General features: G+C 41.2%; 1 protein-coding gene and 2 long non-coding RNA genes across 9 annotated transcripts in view; 1 reads left to right on the top strand and 2 right to left on the bottom strand.

Annotated features, from left to right (window-relative positions):
* The window catches only part of LOC105833132 (semaphorin-2A), a 325,878-nt gene that overhangs the window by 256,615 nt on the left and 46,103 nt on the right, over positions 1-23,160 (bottom strand). Inside the window, exons 1-2 of one of the 7 annotated variants that reach the window (XM_036283116.1) lie at positions 5,148-5,276; positions 1,117-1,219 (exon numbers count right to left, since the gene is read on the bottom strand). The exons of 2 other annotated variants lie outside the window; for them this stretch is intronic. In XM_036283116.1, the coding sequence (XP_036139009.1) occupies positions 1,117-1,190 (74 nt within the window). In that variant the 5' untranslated portion in view covers positions 1,191-1,219; positions 5,148-5,276. Of the gene's footprint in view, positions 1-1,116; positions 1,220-5,145; positions 6,303-23,160 lie in introns of those variants that run through there. 4 more of the 7 variants (XM_036283108.1, XM_036283111.1, XM_036283134.1 and 1 more) reach the window with 4 other exon arrangements.
* LOC118644516 lies at positions 6,503-9,995 on the top strand. The gene is made up of 2 exons (XR_004962290.1): positions 6,503-7,206; positions 7,517-9,995. It is a non-coding gene; the product is annotated as an uncharacterized LOC118644516 (long non-coding RNA).
* Positions 10,752-23,160, bottom strand: part of LOC118644519 — a 36,446-nt gene continuing 24,037 nt past the window's right edge. Inside the window, exon 2 of the long non-coding RNA XR_004962293.1 lies at positions 10,752-23,090. This is a non-coding gene — a long non-coding RNA (uncharacterized LOC118644519). The remainder of the gene's footprint in view (positions 23,091-23,160) is intronic.

The raw sequence follows: 23,160 nt of genomic DNA, 5'->3' as shown, positions 1-23,160 counted from the left end.
ATGTCATCGGGATCGATATTAATCGCCCGCTCCTTCTTTTACCACGGTGGTCAAAAGAAATATTGCCGACCGATGCCGGGCGTGCGGATAAATGGCATGTTTCAGCGGCTGCTTTCTCCCGCGCACCCTCTTCCTCACGTCCGTCCAAATCCACATGTTCGCGCGAGACTGAGTGGCCCCGACGATAAGTCGAAAGAGCAACGCCTGCATCCCGTCGTGGAGAATACCATATTTTACAGTATCAATCATAGGGCGCAATAAACGACCCCGTCGAGGATGGCGGGGGTTGGGTTGCTAAGATACAGAACCGGTTAATGGGACTATTACATCTAGGCCGAACTACCGTGGGGCTAAACTCACGGGGAAAACCGGCGGGGTAGAGCAAGCAGGAAGAAACACACCCCCTGAACTGAGGGGGCGATGTCGTCGCAACGTGCTACCAGCTGTGACTTATGACGTATCACGGCGCACAAGCGACATAACCCCGTGGGTTGAGCTTCAAAACTGAGCTACGCGTTCAATAAGTCATGATTTATCGAGAGGCACGCCACTGCCAGGCCTTAAATTGTTTTTGTCGCAATAACATTGCCGGTTTGTCGACGTAGCAATGGAAAAATGACAATATAAGAGAGTCCGCCCGCCCAGCAATTGCCACTAACTTCGAATAAAACGATAGCAGCTAACATTTACATGCTGTACATTTCGAAGAGAAAAAAAAATAACTAAAACAGAATACAAATACGTTTAGAATAGCTCTTTTAATTTGCCAAATTTACTTAATTCAGTAAAAATCATATAAATATGACCCGAGTGAAAAGACAACTATTTTCGGGATCCGTTTTTAACCGGGAATAGTTGCATGTCGAAAACCGCGTTCAAAAAGCAAAAAGAGAATTTAATCCACCAACAGTGAAAAAAACTATTTCGTTTTGCTCGTACACGGCAATCTTTGTGAGCGGATTAAATCTGCGCGCAGAATTTGTGCATAGCCTGGTAGCCGTTGAAATAGAGAGCGAGAAAGAGAGAGAAGAAAAATAAAAATGGTAACGATGCCCGGGATATTATCGACAGATTAAACCGCCGTTCATTTGCACGTCTACTGTTTGAAAAGTAATTACCTCGTTGTCATCGACAGACCGCCATCGAACCACGCGGTGACTCAACAGCTGGGCGAGGGCGAACCTCTTCATTATTTTCCAATACCTCTGCGCTACGATATCTATGGGAATAGAAGTGTAGCGTTACGTCATGTACGGGCGAGTTTGCGATTGGAATGCAGCGACAGCTTGGAAACTAGCGCGGCAATTGTATTTGTGTGTACTATTTCTATATTAAATAAACTATCTCACAGACATTCTCTTTTTCTCTTTCTCCCTCTCTCTCTCTCGCATAAAATTTCCTCTTTGCTTTAGTTGAACTTTTCGTAACAGACATTTCAAAGAACGTCGGCGAAAGAACCAATGCACATAAAATTCAGATTTAACCGAGCAAACTTAAAATCTTTAATGTAGTTGTATGAAACAGCATTCAAAAGTAAGTGCAATTATTTAGCAGAGAAACTTACAAGCGAGTTAACGAACAAATAATAGATGATAAATAATAAATAATGATAAAAGTACAAAAAGATGCAGATACAACAAAAACATTTAGCAAAACGACTGTTTTAATCTCTACATATTTATCTCTACATATTACTATGATTCTGATATCAAATATTAATCAAACCATGTGTATAAATGTAAAACTTTGCACTTACTATCTTTTAATTAAATCTTAATAATCCAAAATTAAAAGTTTGCCTAAATTTCAACACTTTTTCAAGTATTCTTCTTAAGCACTTAATGTCTCACATTTGTTTTGCATTTTTCCTGTTACTCTCCTCTTTTTCCGCCTCTTTTCACCCCTTTCTCTTACTTTTTCCCCCTCTCTCTCTCTCTCTCTCTCTCTCGATTTTCTCTCTCTTTCCTTCTTGCTTTCACGCTCGTGAGTAAACATTTCAAGCGACTTTGAAGTCGTTCACTGGTTAAATAGCCCCCGCGACCAAAGCAATTCCGTGTTAGAGTGTTTCGAATCAAAACACCCTCGAACTGTATTTAGAAGTGATTGTCTGTTTGAGCTTTGGAGATTGCTGGCTTCCCGATTGTTATTGGCGCGCGAGAGCCGAAAGGGAACACGCTGATCGGAAACGTTACTGATTATAAACCTAGTACTTTGATCAGAATGCAATTCATATCGATATGTACAAAACGCACAACGTATTCTCTCGCGAATGCAATAAATGTCCCTCAATAACTGTGAGCCTACTTACTTTCAACGCGCACGCAAAGATATCTTCTTCCTAACTTGGCTAACAATCACTTTAATCGATTAAATAATTGGACCAAACTACTTGACCGTATTTCTACGTGAAACGTGAAAATAAACTCAACAATAGACAATCACGATTTGGCACTCGAGAAATACGCTTAACGAGCAGGTGGCCGAAATTCGCAATTAATAACACGCGACTTACGATTAATTATCGCGATAAATTTCTTCAATCATGAGGCATGTAGAACTTGTCTCTCGTCTGCATCTCAACCTTGTGTACATATACGCGGAATCTAAATTCTTTACATTCCGAAGAAGGCTGATTTGCGTAAAACACGTTCCCAGATTGTTACACATGTTTTTACGAGGCACCGATCTATCTTTTCAGAAGAACACGGAAAGCAATTCGAATAGAAATCGAAACGGAGCCTTGATTACCAACGTGACTAACGAGACTCCGTTCTTCCTCGGGAACGAAAAGGGCCGCTCATTCGGTCGGTCGGTCGATCGTTCGTTCGTTCGTTCGTTCGTTCGTTCGTTCAGCCCAATCTACTGAGGATCGATTTAGCAACCGGCGTGGCCGCTGTACCTCACCGATTCCCCGACAATGAGAGATCGATTTCACATTTGTAATCGAGCGAGCGCCGTGTCAACCTCTGTCCCTACGTTCGTCCTATCCGCTCTTTAAAAAAGGGATAGAATAGCGATACGAGACCGAAACGAAGAACCGACAAAGGCCATTGTAACCCTTCACGTGATCGCTGAAGTGAGAATTCAGGTCGCGACAGCAAAAGGGTGAACAGGTGGGGAGGGGAGGAGGAGTGAAACAGAGGGGAAAGGGATGCACGTGGACGTGATAATCCGTCGTAAGCGCAGCCACGCGCGAGAGGAATTTGTGGAAAATATTCGTAAAAATTCCAGATCAAATCATTGTACCAAAAAATGTGACGTTTCTATACATAAACAAACAATGTGCAAATACGCGCTGCGCCTGTTTTGCATTTGGCAATAGGAAAACACACATGTGTATATACATATACACGCACACACACACATATATATATATATATATATATATATATATATATACACTGGTGCGAAAAAAATTGTGCCACAGTGCGCCAATATTTCAGAATGCAACGTAACGTGAAGGCGGCACGTAGCGCTAAACGTTACATTCTGTACAAACACATAAAATCTACGTGGGTTTCGCATTGATCTGAAAATACAGCCGCGCACAAAACGCGGATTATGCGTAGGAGGATGTCACACGAGAGAGAGAGAGAGAGAGAGAGAGAGAGAGAGAGAGAGAGAGAGAGAGATAAGTACGAGACACGGGGAACACAAGGACAAATATTTGCCGCGATATATTAGAGATTGCGAGTAGGTCATTTCGGAGCTACGGGGGCACGTGCGCGCGCGCACATTATATACGTGCACATATGTGCACACACACACACACACCCACACAGACACACACACAAAGGGTGCATATATACGCAATGGAAGCTCCATAACTTAATACACAGCTGATGTCCTCTGCACGTTAGAGACGTGCCGTTAAAAGACAGCCGATGTCGAGGCGCATTCCTCGTCTCGCGCCGATATTCATTCCAAATCCGGCGGGTGTATCGTATACCGGGAAGCCCCGATGTGAGGAAAGTCATGTGATACACTCCGGTATGCAATAAGTGGAATAAGAAATTCCTCTCGAAAATACCGATACGCGATGGGAGATATTGTTTAAAGGGACGCGCGCCGGATATCCGTCGGGCGATGGAAAATTCATATCGTGTTTCTATCGCGCGCAAAATAATCATAACAACCTCCGTGTAAACATTTAATCGAATATTAATAACAAAAATAATTTCATGGAAATGGATTTTAAAATCGTGCAGCGCGTGTGCATGAGCCCCCCGTCCCGTTGTTTTACCTCGCTCGTATCCGGATAGGTGTGAAACAACAAACATCGCGAAACAAGCGAATCTACATGTATATGTATATTATATATGTACCGAGAATTCGTGTAAACAACAATCAAAATAATGCAGCGTCAAAACGAGCGCCAATCTAAGCACGCGAGCGTAATTTGGAGCAAGCCCGACGGAAATCATGAGGCTAAGAAAATAATTAATTCGAACGGCCATGTAATTTTCTCACTCCTGTCGAGTGGCAACTGATATATTACGACATTTGTCCGAACCCTCGTTACGCGAAGTAAAATTATATAAAGTGCCTGAAAATTTGCGAATCAAATACTATCGCAAGAAAAATTAAACAAAATAATTTTTTACGACAGAAAAGGATACTTGATTTCAATAAATAATAATTTGAATAGTGCACATAATAAATTTTATAAAAAATAAATAATATTTCAAATGTGTAGTATTTCCCATAATTTAGAAAATGTTTGTTTAAGATAAATATTAATTTTTATGAAATGTACGACACAAACTGTCGTTTGAAATAAAAATTTCACTTAATTTCTCGAATATTTCCTTGCCATAGTATCTTTCAACATTTTTCTTAGATTATTCGCAATCTTATAACCTCGCGTTAAATGAACTGAACCTCGACGATCGTACGTGATACGACGAGAAGCCGACGTGCGTTCGGTTTTTAGGTTAGAAAGAGAACGCGAGCGTTCCGCGTCAATGGCGTTCAACTTTCAAAACAAAAAGGCACAGTACAATACTACATCGTTGGACTCGCTATCGCTCACTCACGTGTCCACGATTTCGCACAAACTCTCATCTCGCTATCACGCGAATGAATGCTCTCGCGAGACAGTTGTTACACGGAGATAAGATCTCGCGCCAAGACCTTGAAGCACTTACTCGATCGATGTCGCGTTCCCGCCGTGTCCCAGGCTGCTGTCCTGATTTCGACCGCAAGCTGCCACCGCCGCTGCTGCTGCTGCTGCTGCTGCTGCTGCTGCTGCTACTGCCGCTGAAATTCATCCCGTCTTGCCGTCAGTCGTCTCTCATATGCAGATTGCAGTCTCGTTCTCGTGCACTCTCACTCGCAACTCAATTCAATCGAGCTAATCGCGCGCGAATAACGCGAGCGCGACGCAGGCTCGTTCGGCCCCCCTTCTTCGAATCTGCCGCCGCGCGTTTCGTCCACACACGACAACACGGTGATACGGCACGCGACTCGCGACTCGCGTACGCCTCCTCGCGCAGCCCGGGTCTCCTTACACCGTCACGTAAACATGATGCTAGCGCGCGTAAACGAGAGGGACGGCGACACGTCGTCGTGCGATCAAGCGGAAACGGAAATGCTGGCGATTCTCGGAAATCGACGTTGCTTCGTATTGGCCGAGGGGGATCGTGACGCGATGTCCTCTCGGGGAGGATCGGAGTCACTCGACCGTCATCGGTCGCGCGACACCGGCTTCGGCTCGTCTCCAATCACGTCGACCACGTCCCGCGACAACTTCATGTTTCTCGCGTACGAAGGTGTCTCGCGCGAAAGACCGCGACAGCCCGCTCGCCGGCACGCACGCACGTAAGCACGCAAGCACACACACGGCACAGGACGAGTTCACACTTGAATTCTCACTTGCGTCCTCACCGTAAATCCCGTCGGAGCACGTCGGAGCGAGGACGCCGGCTCGGCGAGAGAATTCGGCGCGAACTTCGGCGCGTTGCTCCCCCGCGGCGCAACGCCGCACCACGTCCACATGTGACCGCACCGAAACTGGGGCACTCTCGCGCACACGTCTCTACCCCTCTACCCCTCTCTCTCTCTCTCTCTCGCTCTCTCTCTTTCTCCCGCCCTCGTCTCTGTACCTCTTTCGCTCCTCGAGAGGACGGAAGGACGTACGGCACGCACCGTCTGCGCGCGCTGGCACGACGCGACGCGACGCGTTATCCCCCGCGAGTCGCGCGAAGGAAACGGCACAAGCGGCACACACCACGGAAACTTACGATGGCCGAGGAGCGTAGCGGAGCGAAAAAGCGCGGCACCTCCGCGCTCGCGAATCAGCCCGGTAACTGGAGTCTAGCGGCGCAGGGGAGGGGTAGCGGCGTACGACTGCCGTGGTGGGGGGCGCGGCCGATGATACACCCATGCCGCGCGCATGCGGCCTATCGCGCCGTCCTTGTCCGCCGCCAGTGGCGCTCGCTGTTCTCCGTTGCTCTTCCCCCCGCCGCTCGCTCACTCTCTCTCTTTCGCTCCTTACCCACCACCCTTCGCATCAGTGTGCCTCGCCGTACCGTGTCGTTCGCGCGCGCGTTTCTCTCTCTCTCTCTCTCTCTCTCTCTCTCTCTCTCTCTCTCTCTCTCTCCCTTCCCACCTCTTCCCTCCTCGTCCGCGAGTTTCCCATTACTTCGCGCCGTCCGTTCGTCCTCTCCCTCTTCCGCGCGTAGTTTCCTCATTCCTCCCTCGTCCCGTGTCTATTCGTTTCCATCGTTGTTTTCTCCTTCCGTTCTTTCCGCCGCGCGTCCTTCCCCCGTTTTTCCTTTCGTTTTCCTTCTCGCGCGGGTTTCACCTTTCTTTTTGCTTCGTTTTCATTGCTTCGCGTTTTTTTTCCGCTTCCGGCCTCCTTCGTTTCCCGCGCTCGCAGCGCCACTCCTTCTCCTCCGCGCCTAACGTTCGTCTCTAATTTTCCTCCTTTTCATCGCGCTTCTATTATATCCCCGTCCGATGGACCGCCTCGCATACCTCGCTCGACCACGATACGCAACCTTCGTCATTCGCCATTACTTCGTGGAAACGCTGTTAACCGTAACGCATCGCCAAACGGTAAAGCAATTTGCCCGCGTAACAACGACGCGAGTGTTTTCATTGTCGGCGTTCCAGTTGATACGAGTTCGGTGGACCACGTCGTCGGGAAGACCGTCCAGAGTGTCCGTGTCCACGTCATGGTGCATAATTGCGCGGAGCCGAGAGGTAAGTAGATCAACTTATTACATGCGTCTCCCCTCGAGAAGGAGCTCCGTTCTTTCCGTCCGTTTCCCTCCGAAATGTGAATCGATGATAGGTTAAATACGATCGCCGATACACCGGACGCACCTACGCATATTTCGAAAAATCTCGATCCCGTGTAATAAGAGATGGGCGTTAATCTGTTTCACACACGGTTTATAATAATTATTGTTAATATTTTAATTATCTCTGATATAAATTATCGATAATAACTGTTCGCGATAATCTGTTTTTCCGCAATTTGCCCGCGTAATAACGCCGCGAGTGTTTTCAGGGTCGGCGTTCCAGTTGATACGAGTTCGATGGACCACGTCGTCGGGAAGACCGTCCAGAGTGTCCGTGTCCACGTCATGATGCATAATTGCGCGAAGCCGAGAAGTAAGTAGATCAACTTGTTACATGCGTCTCCCCTCGAGAAGGAGCTCCGTTCTTTCCGTCCGTTTCTCTCCGAAATGTGAATCAATGATAGATTAAATACGACAACCGATACACCGGACGCACCTACGCATATTTCGAAAAATCTCGATCGCGTGTAATAAGAGATGGGCGTTAATCCGTTTCACACACGGTTTATAATGATTATTGATAATATTTTAATCATCTCTGATATAAATTATCGATAATAACTGTTCGCGATAATCTGTTTTTGCGTCAAATTTCAAGACGGAGTTTATAATTTAATGTTGCGTGGTGTTTCGTTACATATGTGTTCATTTTGATACATAATATGTGGTGTACGTTTCGACGCATTTCTTTAAATGTTTTTTTTTCTGCTATTACACGAAACTCGACACTATTGAATTCGCGGTGTCAAATTGTACCCAATTTTATTTTTCATCACTCCTACAGATCGTCATTATTTCTACTTGGTATGTCGTTAATTTAAACTAAAGCAATAGAGTTAAACAATTTAACTCAAGAAATGTTGAATTAAAAAACTCAAATTTAACACATTATGTACTAGGTACGTACATTAATAAACGTTACTTACTTTGAAACTAAGCAATTTAACTACACTGAGAAAAAATTGTTAGTTTGACTCAACTCTAACATAAGTTAAATTTCTCAACTAAATTTAACTTATTTAATTCAAGTATATATATATTTTTTTTAATAAAATGTATATATTTCAATCAAATATATAAATACTTGAATTAAAGTTTAAGTTTTTCAGTTAAATACATAAATAGTTGAGTTGAAGAAATTTAATTTAGTTGAAATTTAGTTGAACAAATTTGTCAAGTTAATAAAATTTTTTTTTAGTACATAGAAATTTGAATAGATAAAGTTATTCTTTTAATTACATATTTTATGTTAAATTAATTACTTATGGCTTACATAATAGTTAAAAATAACAAAATGTTATTTAAACCAAGGAATTAATTTAAATTTAATTCTTTAATATTTAACAGTGCGTAAATATATTTTATCTCGCATTTTCTGATACGAATTGTAGTCTGATCATCGTTCAATTTACAGGAATATTCAATTTTCGGCAACGAGATATTAATCAAATAACTATCGTCGACGGGCGCCCATAGAATAACATTCCCAGTGATAGTATCTCACCATTTCACCAAAATATCTCTTACGATGTTAATATATTTCAATTTTACCTATGAATTCTTACTTATATATTTTATAATGTATTCTTAAATAATCTCTAGGCAAGAGAGCGAAAGGGGAAAAGAAACAGGGTAGAAAACATCTGCACGAAGACGTGGAAAAAGGCATTTTGTAGCTTTGATCTCGGTTACAAACGGCGACTTCCATAAATGGAATTTTAATACGTTCTGTACCAAGATAAAACGCTTACACGACTGTATGTACTTTCGATGATGATTCACTTCAACATTCTCTCGTCGTATTTATATTTTATAATACGTATCTTACGCCACACTAGTAATATCTGAGAAAGCGAGGTATTACCCGTTGCCGTAGCCGACGCATCAAGAGAGAAAGAGAGACATCCTGTCGCTTTGATCTCGGTTACGGACGACACAACAGATAGAATTTTAATACACCTTTTAAAGGGGCCAAGTTCTTCAGAAAATACGCAAAGTGACTTTTCGGCGACGCGTTAACTCAATTTGCGTTCTCTCATGTCGCGTCATCAAGTAACAGCCACTCGCAAAACCATTGGTGTGTTCTAATTTACTAAACACTACCACCCACGCGGAACACGTAGCTTCCCTTCCTAGCCTCTCTCGATCTCTCTCTCTCAAGTTTACGCGGTTCGCTTCATACATCAACTTGCGATTAATTATTCATGTCTGCTCCTTTCGATATATTCCGAGAAATACAGAAGTTTCTCTGGCTCCTTTACCTATACGTTGTGCCCAACTCGAAATAGCTATTGACGTTACATAATGTTCGAAACATGGAATCGATTAATGCCACTCTGGTACATGCACCTCAACGAAACTGACGTTTATTATGAGAAAGCCGATGCATTCAATACACCATAGCTCGAACGAGAGAGAATGAATTGACGTTCGCGAAAAGTTTGCGTTTTCCCCGACAACGTGTTAGACATTTGTATAATACTATTCGAACGTATGCATAGACTATTCGGTGTTAATCAATGTTAAAGAGAGTGATTGTGTTGCGAGAGATAACAATGCAATAGCACACGAAACGATTCAATCCGCTGTTTGTCTGCATGAATAGTAATACAGCTATTTTTGCGTATGCTGTGTACTCGATCGACAGAATACCTGCGCTATGTAAAAAAAAACAAGCTGCATAGAAAATCAGAAAAACACTATATAAAAACACAAAGTAATATTCGATCCGTTACGTTGTATGAAATATTTAAAAACTTCCTATATTATTCTCTTTATATTGAATATAATTAAGAGAATTACTATTGAATATCTTACGCTTAACTTTGTAAATTAATAAGAGTTACGTATGGTAAAATTATCGTAATAATCCGCTTGAAAATTGATTTAATGACTATATATATATATATATATATATATATATATAATTCGAAACTTGAATTCTCAAAAATGTTGTTAATATATAGAACAAATATTTTAGTAGTAACATAAAAATTATTTTGTCTCTTTCAATAAAAATTTAAATTTTTTGTTAATTTGTTAAAAAAAAAAGAGATTTAATAAAATTGGCAGAATACAAGTTATTCTTAATACCGGTAAAGTATATAATTAATTAAAATATATATTGATAAATTTATTTTTATATTAATAAAGTAATTTTTCTAATACTTTGATCAGAAAAATAATTATAACTGGATCTTACAGTATAATACAAAACATTTATGTAGCTAAAGTTTATTATTTTATTATTATATATAAAAATATATTTAATTAATTCATTATTTTTACTTTTCAAAGTTTTACATAGAATTGAAAAGTTACTAGTTAAAAAGTTAATAACTTATAACTTAGTTATTTTTAAATATGTTTTACTTATAAACTTTCCTAATAAGTTAAAATTTTTTTATCTCTTTTTGTATCAAGATTAATATTCTTTCTTTTTTTCTATATTATTATTTGTTAACTATAAATTTAATATAATTTAAAAACTACTGTGATTTGAGCGTTTGTCCTTTGAAGTTGTTATGTTTAAAAAGGAATGAAAATCAAGTTTTTTTTTTTTTACATAAAAACAAAACTGTAAAATTTGTCACCTATACACTTATATCATATCGATAATTTTCACAAACGACACACAGCTTTTTTCGTCTCCAATTTCCCTTCTTTCGCGAATCGACAACGATTGACTGGAATTTACGAGTTGTCGCCTAGTCAGACACTCAACGATCGGGGAGCTTTTGTCGAAAAAAAGGGAAGGTAAAGACGCCTTCATTGTCGAATGCTGACTGGCCCTGGTTTTATCACTGGCCCTGAGGGAGCGCGGAGGCTGGAGAAAAGCAGGTTTACCATCGTTTCGTACGTTTGACGCATCCCAGAGGGAACATCGGTAAACTGACAGGCCATCTACTTCTATCACCTATGTCCCTACTTGTACGCGTCAAACGCTCGAGTCGCACTTTCGCGCATCAAGCCTGAAAATTCTCGGGAAAACAGTTTATGCACAGCGCAATTGCATTAAACAAGTAAGCATACGTCGAAGAGACTTTACGACAGTTATTAATGTCGGTTTTGTCAAGCATTTGCCACATTTTGTCAAAAACTTCTTTTAACAACATTCTCTTCGTGATATCGCAAAAGTTGAGCCAGACAAAAAGCGGTCGGCTTGTTAATTCTTGCAGGTACTTAAGTCAATATGGATACGGTCGTCTCGAGTGGCCGGCAAGCCCTATGAGGGTCCGTTGGACTATGCAATAACGGTGCTGGCACATGCAATATGACCGTGTACACGTCTGCATCTGTTATACAGTCATATAAAAGCATATTAGTTTTTAGAATGAATGTCAAGGCACAATATATATTTTAGCTAACTTTTGTGTTATTAAAGAGTGTGTGTAAAGTATCAATTATGTTAAACTTTTATAGCAAAATATTTCAAAATATCGACACATATACGAAATGATTTTGTATTTTTTTTACAGGATCAAACTCACTTTCACCGAGATAAGAATGAGAATTTAATATTCAAAAGAATTCTTGAATATTAATGGCGCATTGATAAAAGGGTTCACGGTTACGTTATTGTTTGTTTTTTTAATTTTTCTGCATCTCTATACCGACTGTAATGTTATGACATAATGGTCCAATTCATTAAGACATTCTGTCGTTTCCGAATAATGAAATTGCAATTAGAGGTATGCAAAACATCGCTTATATCAGCCATAGAAACTGGCCGGTGCGGAGCAAAGATGCCATTTGAATTGTGAAATACTTGGAAGGATTCCAATATTAACTGCCGGAATGCTGGTGGAAATAATGGAAAGGAAATGGTCGCAGGGTGCTGACGGTAGAGAAAACGATTTTTCCGCGAACGAGCAACCGGAGGCCACATCGAAGTATCGATAAAATTCTATTTCGCGTAAATATAAAAAAGAACAAGAATTTCACAACTCTTGCCTGGAGGTAAAGTAATTCCTAAGACTCAGGTAAACCACTTTTGAGTTTCGAAGCGCGCAAGGGAATATCGTTTATATATCGAGTATATACATCGAACACAATATAATTTAAGATATATCTATGCGAAAATAAAATACTCTACTAGCATTACTACTGTTTAAACAATGTCTAACGCATTCCTTATCTACAAGGTTAGGAATAGATTGATTGCCGCTGAGGCTAAAACTTTCAGCGCTTTGGTCGAGGCGCCGAGAAACTGCCGCGAGAAATCTTCACAAAGAATAGAGCGCGAACAACGTGAAGCATGATGCCGGATCTATCCATGGTGAAGAAGCAGGGCAGTTAAAGAGCACGATGAAGTAAGAAGTTGCCGCGGTAAAACCGCAAGCGCGCCGCGAAGCCGGCGCAACGAAGCGCGGGAGCAGTAATTCCGTTCTTCCAAAAAGAAAAGCGGTAAAAACAGCGATTAAGGCTTTTAGCTGGAATACCGGGTTCCACGTGCTTCTTCTCCGCAGTGCGTGTGGAGGAGAACCGGGGGATGCTGCTGCCTCTCTGGACGTCGTTGGAAGAAACGGTTCATGGGTTCGGTCGCTAGTTTCCACCCTGCTGAGCAGCTTTCCCCGGGACTCTGTGGTTTCTCCACGCTATAAATACCGACACCGAAGACCAGAGCTAGAGGGAATAATGTCGGCCGGGAGAAAGAAAGAGGAGAAGAGATATGCACGGAAGAAGTAGCTGGACGCGCAAGGCTGGAGATGAGGAAGAAAGATGTAGGAAGGCGCCCGAGAAGAAGAACGAGGTCGAGCGCACAATTCTTTCTCCATTCGAGTGCTTTTTGTTCGAAAAATGGAATTTTATGAGAAACGGCTATCTAATTAGAATCGTCCGATCTTATCTCGCTTCGATTAGTCGGTGATATGAACATAAACTAGATGTGTAGTGCGTTTCATCTGCGCAGGTACGAACTTTCTTTTGAGTTCACCTTAAAATTTTGAATGCGACATTTATCAATAATTTCGCGTCGGAGAGCAAATATCATTCGAACGACAGATTATCGGATTCTATTTCCTTCTTAACTTTATCGCATTAAGCGCGATCTCACTTTTACAACACTATATATTCTCGCGCCCTTGTAAAGCAGGAGTACACAGAGAGAAAATGGAGGCTGCATTATTTCGCAGTGAAACGATGAAGAACTCTCTGTATACTCGCGTAAACTGGCAACCGGATGTAGAGACGTGGCGGAGCGCGTATAATTGAATGGCGTTTAATTAAAAGTCGAATCCACTCAGCGTTAGTCGCGCGACACATACCATAGTATATCTTTTCGCGATGATGAGAAATCGCGAGATACTTTTATTCGTGACAGACGGCAACGTGGGTAACGATTATACCGTTGAAGGAAAGAGTTGGGTGCGCGCGAGAAATAATGGAGAAAAAAAATATTGAGTGACGAGGCAAGAACGGAAAACGTCACTGCCGTTCACGACAGGGGATAGGGACGTTTCACGTCCTGGATTGACAACGACGGAAATTTCCTCCGTTCCTGTGAAGATTACGCGAATGGATCGGCCGGCCGGATGGATCGGCTCTCGCTTGATTCCCACTGGGCTCCGATAGTGATCCTTGCGGTGATTTTATGGCATCCGGAGGAGAGTAACTTCAAATTACGCTTCATATGGAGTATACGATTTCGTAGTAACTCTCTACTCGCGTATCCGTATGCGAAGATGTGAACCATTGCCGGGGTTTCGGATCGTTGTGAAATTTTCCGGCTGTCCTTTCTTAAATATGTGATGCGCACCGCGGCGAGAACTTTAATATTTAAGCGGCATTTAAATGTCAGCATTTAAATGTCACGTCGCGATGCGATCGTTGCGTTAAAACGCGTCGCGTCGAGTCTCTCGCGTCGGATTAAAATGCGTAGGAGAGAGCGACAGCGATAAGAGTTTTATGGTGAATAAAGAGCGTCGTCGCCCGTCATACATCGATATTACACACATCAGCATAACAACAATGGGAATGGGGGAGGTGCAAAAAAATATATATTACTGAGCTATGGCAAATTCATATTATAGAGAATTAACGAGCCGATCGCCCGTATATGCGCCGTCAAAAATCCGCTCCCGTCATGTCATGACCTATTATCGATCATAGTTCAATGTAAATGTACAATGCTTGGCGGCTCGCGAGCAACGCGCGCACCTGTCGCTGTTGCGTACATCCGGTTGTATTGCGATTATCATGCTCATATACGCGGCATACAACAAGCACGCGACAATACAAAGCGCCACTGCCGGTTGGGGCCCTATTGTGGTTCTCGGTCCGACATGTTGATAACGAGCTGATCATTGTTATAACTCATGCGTTGTCACGTATATGACATGTATGTGTTTCGAACACATACACGTCACATTTTGGCCATCGTGTTTAGTTAAGACACAAGTTTGTTGGCATAGTTGGATTGGGCGGGTGAAGCGACGTATAATAACTAACTTTGTTCGTATAGACGTTCGATTTCCTACGTCTACGCGGAATCGAGATTTATCTCAACGAATTAACAATTCTGAATTTTATTAGGTGTAATTGCATAGACTCGCAAAAAAATGATTGATTTAAAATAATTAAAGTACAATGGAGAAAAAAAAAATCCATTTCCACCAACGTAAGTTAACTTAGTTTAACTTACTCGTTATCTTATTCTAATTTTAAAAATTCAAAGGATAAAAAGTAAGTTAAACCAAGATTACAATTAATCTACGAGGTTAGAAATGGGTCTATAAAAGTTTAACGCAGTTCTATTTGCGGGAATTTATTTCAACATGTATTTAACTTTATTCTACATAAAATTGAATAATTGCATAATTGCATAATGAATACCAACATTTTGGCTCTGGTTCACTTTCACGTAGGTACGTATCCGGAAAGCCAGTGTGAATCTTCCTCAAGACAGGACTTTATAATTTGAGAAGGATGAAGTCTTATATTGGTTTCTGGAAACGTGGAGTACCTTACTCGTAACCACACTTTGAAAAGGATGCAAAACTAGAGCCAGAACATTGATAATCATACAGTTGAGACTCAATTTTGTATGTAGTAAAATTAAATACACACGAAATAAATGTACGCAAAGAGAACTGCATTAGATTTTTTTCGTAATTTCTATTTCTCTATTATTAGTTAATTATTTTAAATAAGAGAGCTATTTGAATCAAATTGTATTTTAACTATTAATCTTATTACCTGCAGTAATAAATACTGTCGCATTTCTTTATTTAGAAAAAAAACTTTTAATAGAGAGCTTCCGATAAGTACTTCTCAGGTTTTTAATAATATTGAAAATTAATTAAGTGAGTTGAGTGAAAGAGAATTAAGTCTCTTTAAGAGATACGATGTTTCTCAAACTTTAACATTGATTAACTTCGAATAGTCGATGTATTTATTCGAATATTATTACATAAATGTTTCACACATTGCTAGAGAAAACACTTTTCGCGAATGTTAATTTATTTTAAAATAGGAAATAATCTTACATTATATGTTTCATGACATAGATTAATGACTGCACGGAATAATTAACACGATGATTATACGATTTTCACAGTCAGTATAGCCGAATGGCATAGGTACACGAGCGAGCTACACATGTCATAATAAAGAGTGTAAGCGATGCCGATTTAAAGACATTTTATATCGCAATAGATACGAGAGTTTGCATTAACTCTCTTAGTACATATCAATAAAGATGATACATTAATCGTTGCTTGATAACATTTGTTATACAGATTATTTAGAATAGATTTATATTCTAAAACAAAAACAGAAGTAGATTAAAAATTATAATGCGCTCGGATACTTAAAATCTTCTTAAATTAAAACCAAAAAAAAAAGAATATTTGCTTGTCCGCGGAGAATCAGATGTTCCGAGTAAAGATTTAATTAGAGATGGATGTACCGACAAGTTAGAAACTAACTAGTACGAGAGAATCGTGTGTGGCGATACATAAATGTGTGTGTATGTGTGTGTGTGTATGTGTATACGAGGGAAACGGACATCTAACCGGAGGCTTGGCCAATTAGGCCGGAGTAAGAGAAATCAGTTTGGCTAACTCAGTTACGTCGCTTTTACGAGATTGAAAACGTTCCGACAAAACGCTCAGGCAACCACATGGACAAACCTAATTTGCGATACGTATCGGCCAGTGGAAAACGAAGAACAATTGCAATGATCCTTCCTACGTTTTTTTTTTCTTCTGCGTCCGTGATCGATTTTTGCAGAATCCTCTGGATAATTACAGGCTAGGTCAAATATTCTCGTCGGGCGGGAAAATGTTTATTACGAAAGATCCCTTACAAAGGAATACGAAAGTTGTTTTACCAAGAAACAAGAGGCAGAAGCTCTTTTCCGTGTTTATACGGTATTGCGAGTGAGTAACGTAATTCTGTGTTAAGTAGCGAACAAGAATGGCACGCGAGGTGTCGTCGACAAAGCAGAAATAATGCTTCAAACGTCATCTACCCTACGTCGTTTGCATTTGCATTCCGGGAACTACAATAATTGGTTAGATTATCGGTAGGATATAGTTATGGGAAATGCGAGGCTCCTGGCTTCGTCGAGGTAATCTCGATTCTGATTGCGTTTGACGCATCATTGAGCGGAATGATGAAGGCACTCATGAATCTTGATGCTGACGCAATCTAATAGATCATTCTTGTCGTTCTTACAGTCTGGGGAGCACTATTGTTATTTTTCACGTTTTACCGAAGAAATAATTCTCCCTAGCTAAACTAAGCCAATTTAACAGATCTAATTAAATTTCATTTTTTTTATAAAAACAGTCTGTTTTTTAAAACAGCGTTAATTATTTTCAACCGATAGAAATTAATATTACTCAATTATACACTACTCCTATACAAATCATATAACATTTCGTATATGTGTAGAAAACCATGAGATCTGAAAATATATATGATTTTGTGAGAATTTGTCACAAATCGAGAGACGAAGAATGATGTCATGACATAAATTTTCGACGCATTGTTTAAAATATCAGCACAGTCAGATAAGTTTATTCGATTCGCAATGATTTTCCACACAAATGTATTCAATGCTGTACGAATATATAAAACTTCGCGCACTCGCCAATATAGAGTGTTCGTATCGTGTCCAATCTATCATGTTCAAATATAAATTTGGTTCATTAAATGGCGATACTTATTAATGTCTAACTCTCCACCGCGTTTAAATTAACGTTCGTCCCCCATTATTTTTTCATCGATTTTTGTTCGTGTATTCTCATCCATCTAACCAGTCTTCCCCATCCATTTATCTACATATATTTCATTCTTTTCCTCGCTCGTTCGTCGGCAAATTGAGAAGTTTCGCAATATTAATAGCCTGCGCGGACAAACTCGGATAACAAGATTGCCAAGCAAACCAGGCAGGTGGATTTCTGTACTATTGAAGCCGTTAAAATCGAGTTGGGAGTAATTTTTTGTAGCTACAAGCTATTACATATTGACGCAACGTACGTTGAAGAGGGTCGAGGTGGAAAAAATGATATTGAGTGTTGAAAAAACGCTCAACGTCAGTTTTTCTCGACTATAATATGAGAATACTAAGTGTTAATGTGAATCCTTGTATCTGTCGCGGATATATCGATAAACGGACAAATCACAGCATTTCACGGTATTTAACGAGTTGTATAGAAGAAACTTTAAAGTCCACTCGTCACGCCCTTAGCGTCCGACCCGACTTCCAGTCGAGGTTAAATTCGATTCAACCTAGCGCTAGATTCGAACGAGTAATAACGTTACGGAGTTGGAATTGCGTTAACGATCGAGCTCGTTGTCGTTGTCAGCAGATGGAGAAGGAGGAGGAAGGAAGGAAGGAAGGCGGTGGAGTAACGGCTGGATTGGTAGACCGACTCGAATCGATCGACAAGATCTTCTAATTAAATTGGACTTTCCTCTGCCGGATCTCCTTCGTCCACGGCCGTCCTCTATTCCCGTAATTAAAAGGAACCTTCTATAAGGCCTCGCTATTGTTATTCACGTCCTATCATCATTTCGCAGCTGGGCTGCAACAGTTTTGTTTGCCGACGTGTTTGTAAGCGGAATACCATGAGGACGCAACTATCGGATTCGAATGAATAGTTTGCCGACTCTCAAAGACGACTCGCGTAGAATATCGTATTTACAGTTTTGTTAAAGCGACGGTGCACCGCAAAACGTCGATACATAACGGCGTAGACGGCTGCAAAGCGTCTTTAGCTTCAAGGCGTATGTACCTGCGTTTGACGGTTGCGAAAGCTGATTACGTCATGTGAACGTATTCGATAAAATTTCAATGTCGCTGAAATTTAACCACCTCGTGCTATCCAACTGTCATTTGCGTTTTTTAAATTTTCCCAGCATCATAAAAAATAATGTTACAAGGAGGTGAGGAAGAAGGAAGAGATACACGTACTAGTAACGCTTGCTCTATAAGTAGTGTTGTTAGAAAATTTAATAGCAAAAACGCCCACTTTCTCTTATGAGTTTAATGTGAAATTTAAGATAATAAAGATATAATGAAGTATCTTCTCGACAAATATTCGACAAGGACCAATATTATCTCGCATCGCCGCGCGTGCGAGACTCCGTTCTCTCAGCGGTGCGGATCTGAAAAATCGATATACTCGTATATTCGTAAACCCGTTATAATATCCCTCTCTCCTGCCGCCGAACCGCCGCGCCGGGCGCATTTCGCTCGCTAAGCAGATTTTCCCGTCTGATCCGCGGGCGAACGTTGTCGCGTTATGGAAGCCATAGCCGTTCCCAGTTCTTACGAATACATCTGGACGTATTCCATATATCGCCGCGATTTAAGCACCATGTTCCTACTTGGTGTTTATGCGATTTAGCATCTTCCGATAGGTCTTCGCTTGTCCCATTGAAAAAAATTTAATATCGAAAAGTAGGGAATCCGTCTGTTTTTTTCTGTCGATCTCTTTCGCGCGTCGTTCTCCTCGAGCTATCTGTCGACACGAATACAATCGTACCACCGCATAATCATGTGAAACCACTCGACTGTAAAGTCTGCACGAGCCACCGCCCCTGCGATGCACTGCCGCCCGCCACGTGGAAATCCCGATAGGCACGAACTCCGAGACAGCTCTACGCCGCCGTGAGAGCGCAGCTTAATTTCCGAGCTACTCGCGCGATATTAAATTATCAATCGAGCACGTTCAGCCGTATTCCCAAGACGAGCATGCACAATTAAGAGAGTCACACAGAGGCACGCAAGTAACAGTTGTCCACGCGCGAAAGAGAACGACGATGTCCTACAGCCACGCTTGTCCGACTGAATGGAGCATAATTAAAAATGCAATAGAGAAGACAATAGCGAAAAGCCAAATTAAAGTGCACGCACGTAAAGAATGAAAGTGAGCAGCGAATGGTTTCGCGAGAAGCACGCGGAAAGTATGAAACGTGCTACGTTATGATAAGTTGAATCTCGTTAAAAGTTTTCTTTTCACGCTCGCGAGTAGAAGATCTTATCTACGACTCGACAAACGATGCAGCTGCTCTAAAACGAGCTGCTTCATTCGCCCGGTAGTTTTCGTTTTCGCAGCACCGCGATACTTTCCGCCCCGGACACTTCGCGATAATCAGATTGCCAAACGGTCGGCGGCTAATCCGCGCTTTCAACCGAATTTCGGAGAATTTACGTTCCTCCTGAATCTAACCGACTTCCGAAGCTATTATTGTTATCCTAAGCGTAATCGCACAGTCAAACCGCCAAAGCGCAAACTCCTGATGACTTTGATTATGCGCGTGTATGCCCACACGCGTGCACGTACATGCATACGGATTACGTTTTACACCTGACATGTACCAACCGCTGGATTAACTTCGTACAGGATACACCGCGCGGGTTCGCGGGATTGGACTTAACCAATTTTGTGTCTAATTAGCGCGGTGATGCATCATGCGCGGATAACAGCAACGCCATAATAACGTTAAGCATACTTGTAGCATCAATTAAGATGACGGAAATTTAATCTCGTTCACAATGGTAGACGTTACTCACGCATGCATCTAAACTAAGTGATTACGCCGAGTATATGAGTAAACTAGCTTAAAACTCTCGGCGGCATTAATGCAAAGACAATTATTTCAACATTAATCGTACGGTTCTTCTTCAAGCATTGATCGCCTGTGCGACCCGTTGTCATTCAACGTACATCTATGCATTTTGCATTGATCGAACAATTATTTGCAAGTTATATTAATTATCTAGCTACGCGCTGCTGATCCCGCTAAGGAAATTTAACTACTGTGAAATAGCAAGCGAATATAGGTAGAGACTCCGACAAGCAACTAGGGATTCCAAACCTAGTTATGTCCATACATGTACCTATGTCGCTTAGCTCTCGTTTCTCTCTCTCTCTCTCTCTCTCTCTCTTCCGTGTCGTTGCCACGATCCCTAATTCTATTTACGGGTAGTTCTCTAACTAAAACATTACGTGCAAATGGTTTGATGCATCTATTTCGAAATATGTTCATAATTCTGCAAAATCACAGTTATGCAAATATTAATTAAGCTAACTAATATTGATAAAAGCATAATAAGAGGGAGAGAGAGAAATAAAGAAAAATCTCGTTCGCATTATTAAATCACGTTTTTTATTATAAAATTTATTTTTTCTACAAATATATACTATATTGTACATTTAATCTAACACAAGCTCCAAATTTATTGTCGAACTAATATTGCATTTAATAACACAAAACATTGAATAAATGAATACTCGTATGATTAAGATAATACATGAGGCGAGATGATGGATTATTTTCGACAGCGTGTTTAACGACTTTATCGTCTGTGCGGAATAAAATTATAATAATCCGAGCATGATGTTGCGCGCGTAAGTAGATGCCGACAAGAGTGCTGGTGCTGATTTGAGCGGCACTTAGAAGGATATGGGATCGTTCTATCTGCAGAGTGCATCGTTGAAACGTGCAGGTACGTACGAATCCGAGTAGGGTCAGAGAGTACAGAACGTCGACGATAGCCTAGCGCGAATAACCCGGCAATGGAAAACGTGGGCCACTTAGCAGACTGGCATAAGGCCAACTGCAATCGGACACGTTAAGCTACCTTGCGCGCATTCTACACCTGGACGGCTTCCACCGCTGATATATTATTATCCGACAAGCGTCCATCTTAATTTTTACTTAATCACGTTATTCCTAATACTTGTCCGAAATGATTTTCTCTTGTTGAGGAAATTTCAAGATTCCCTCGCTCCAACGTCTCTCATACGAGATTTCAAAATGCTCGGTGTTTCACGCATTTTGTACATACATGCATTGTACCCTCGAGAGATTCATTCCTGGGTATAACCGACTTTATGTCCGTTATAACGAAGGTCGTCAGGGAAAGCTTTTTTTAAATTCTTAGCGAGCCAGAACAACGCTTAAATTTGCGCCCCGAATGGTCTCGTAACGTGTATATTCTTGCAACTCCCCATTGCAAGCTTCAGTGATGTCCATTAAAAAATTGTGTGGCACCTCACCTGTTGCATCAGAACAGGAACCGTCCGACATTTTACTTAATCCAATGGCTAAAGAGCCCGATAGAAGACCTTCGCGTTCAAGCACGCGAGCCGTTTAATAATATGCCGTCATCACGGGGCGATATTTCACACAGGCGAAATCTCGCGATCTCATTTATAGAATTTATTGTCTTCGTTCGAAGCGCAGAGGGACGCTATCTTAATGACGTGCATCTACGCGGCTTATTATTTAATGCCATCTATCATTCGCATCGACGCGGGAGATCATTAACTTATGCCGGTCTCGTGTACCAGGCAGCGATAAATTTCTCCGACATTTCGCCTTCATAATTTTCCCTTTACAGGCGCCGTACTTAATCTTGGAGTTTAATCCAGCATCAACGGAATTTTAGTACTTTACTTTCGAGTAATTGATGAGAAGCTCTAAGGACACTCTCTCGAAACAAAATTTGATCCGCGATGCTAATTTGGAAATTTCTATAATTTTATTTACCCGTTATTGTTTAATGTTACAGATTGTTACGTTTCGTTGTATTACTTTAATTAAAATGACTTTTGTGCGGTTAATTATATTTTAGCGTTCGCGCGCATAAAAATAAATTGCGCTCATCGCGGTTTGTATTATATTTGATTTTTTCTCGCAAATTTTTGTTTTTTTATTATGAGATTAAAAGCGAAGATGTTTACTGTCGCTCGTGCAACATTTCATATCCTATACAGCTTCGCGTTTCTCTTTCGAGTCAACTGAGGTCTGAACGAGCAGATCCGCTCCTTCGCCTCCCTTCAATCAAGCTCTTCCATATTTATACGCGGGCGGGCACTTCCCTTAGAAAATTTTCCGCGAAGTTCAAGACGGACTACATTATCATAATCTGCCGGAAGGTACGACACCGTCGAGAGAGAAGCAGTGGCTTTAACATAATTATTAATCATAATTCGCGAAGGCGAAAGACTCTGGTGAAGAGTCGGCGCGATGGTTTCCGCGCACGATACGGAGCTTCTTTTCACGTGCCGTCATGTTTGTAATTAGCGCAAGACATAAGAACGTATTGCAAAACTTAATTTATTTAAATGGTATAATTGAGAAATAAATTAAAAGATCTACCATTCCTTCTCGACGATATTTTCAGAGTTTTTCCATTTTGCTTCCACGATTCCACTTTGTTGTATCTCCTTGCATAAATAGACCGTGATGTATCTCGTTGCTGTTCTCTCTTTACGTCCCGTTCAATACCTTTTCAGAATGCCAGTAACTGTAGTGCAACGTCTAAAACAGGTACTAACCAAAATGGTCGCCACTAAAGAGAAACGCGTATTCTCGCTTTATGGTTATACCG

The sequence above is a fragment of the Monomorium pharaonis genome, chromosome 1, assembly GCF_013373865.1.
Source record: "Monomorium pharaonis isolate MP-MQ-018 chromosome 1, ASM1337386v2, whole genome shotgun sequence".
NCBI classification, from domain to species: domain Eukaryota; kingdom Metazoa; phylum Arthropoda; class Insecta; order Hymenoptera; family Formicidae; genus Monomorium; species Monomorium pharaonis.
This window is presented reverse-complemented; position numbering and strand designations above follow the sequence as displayed.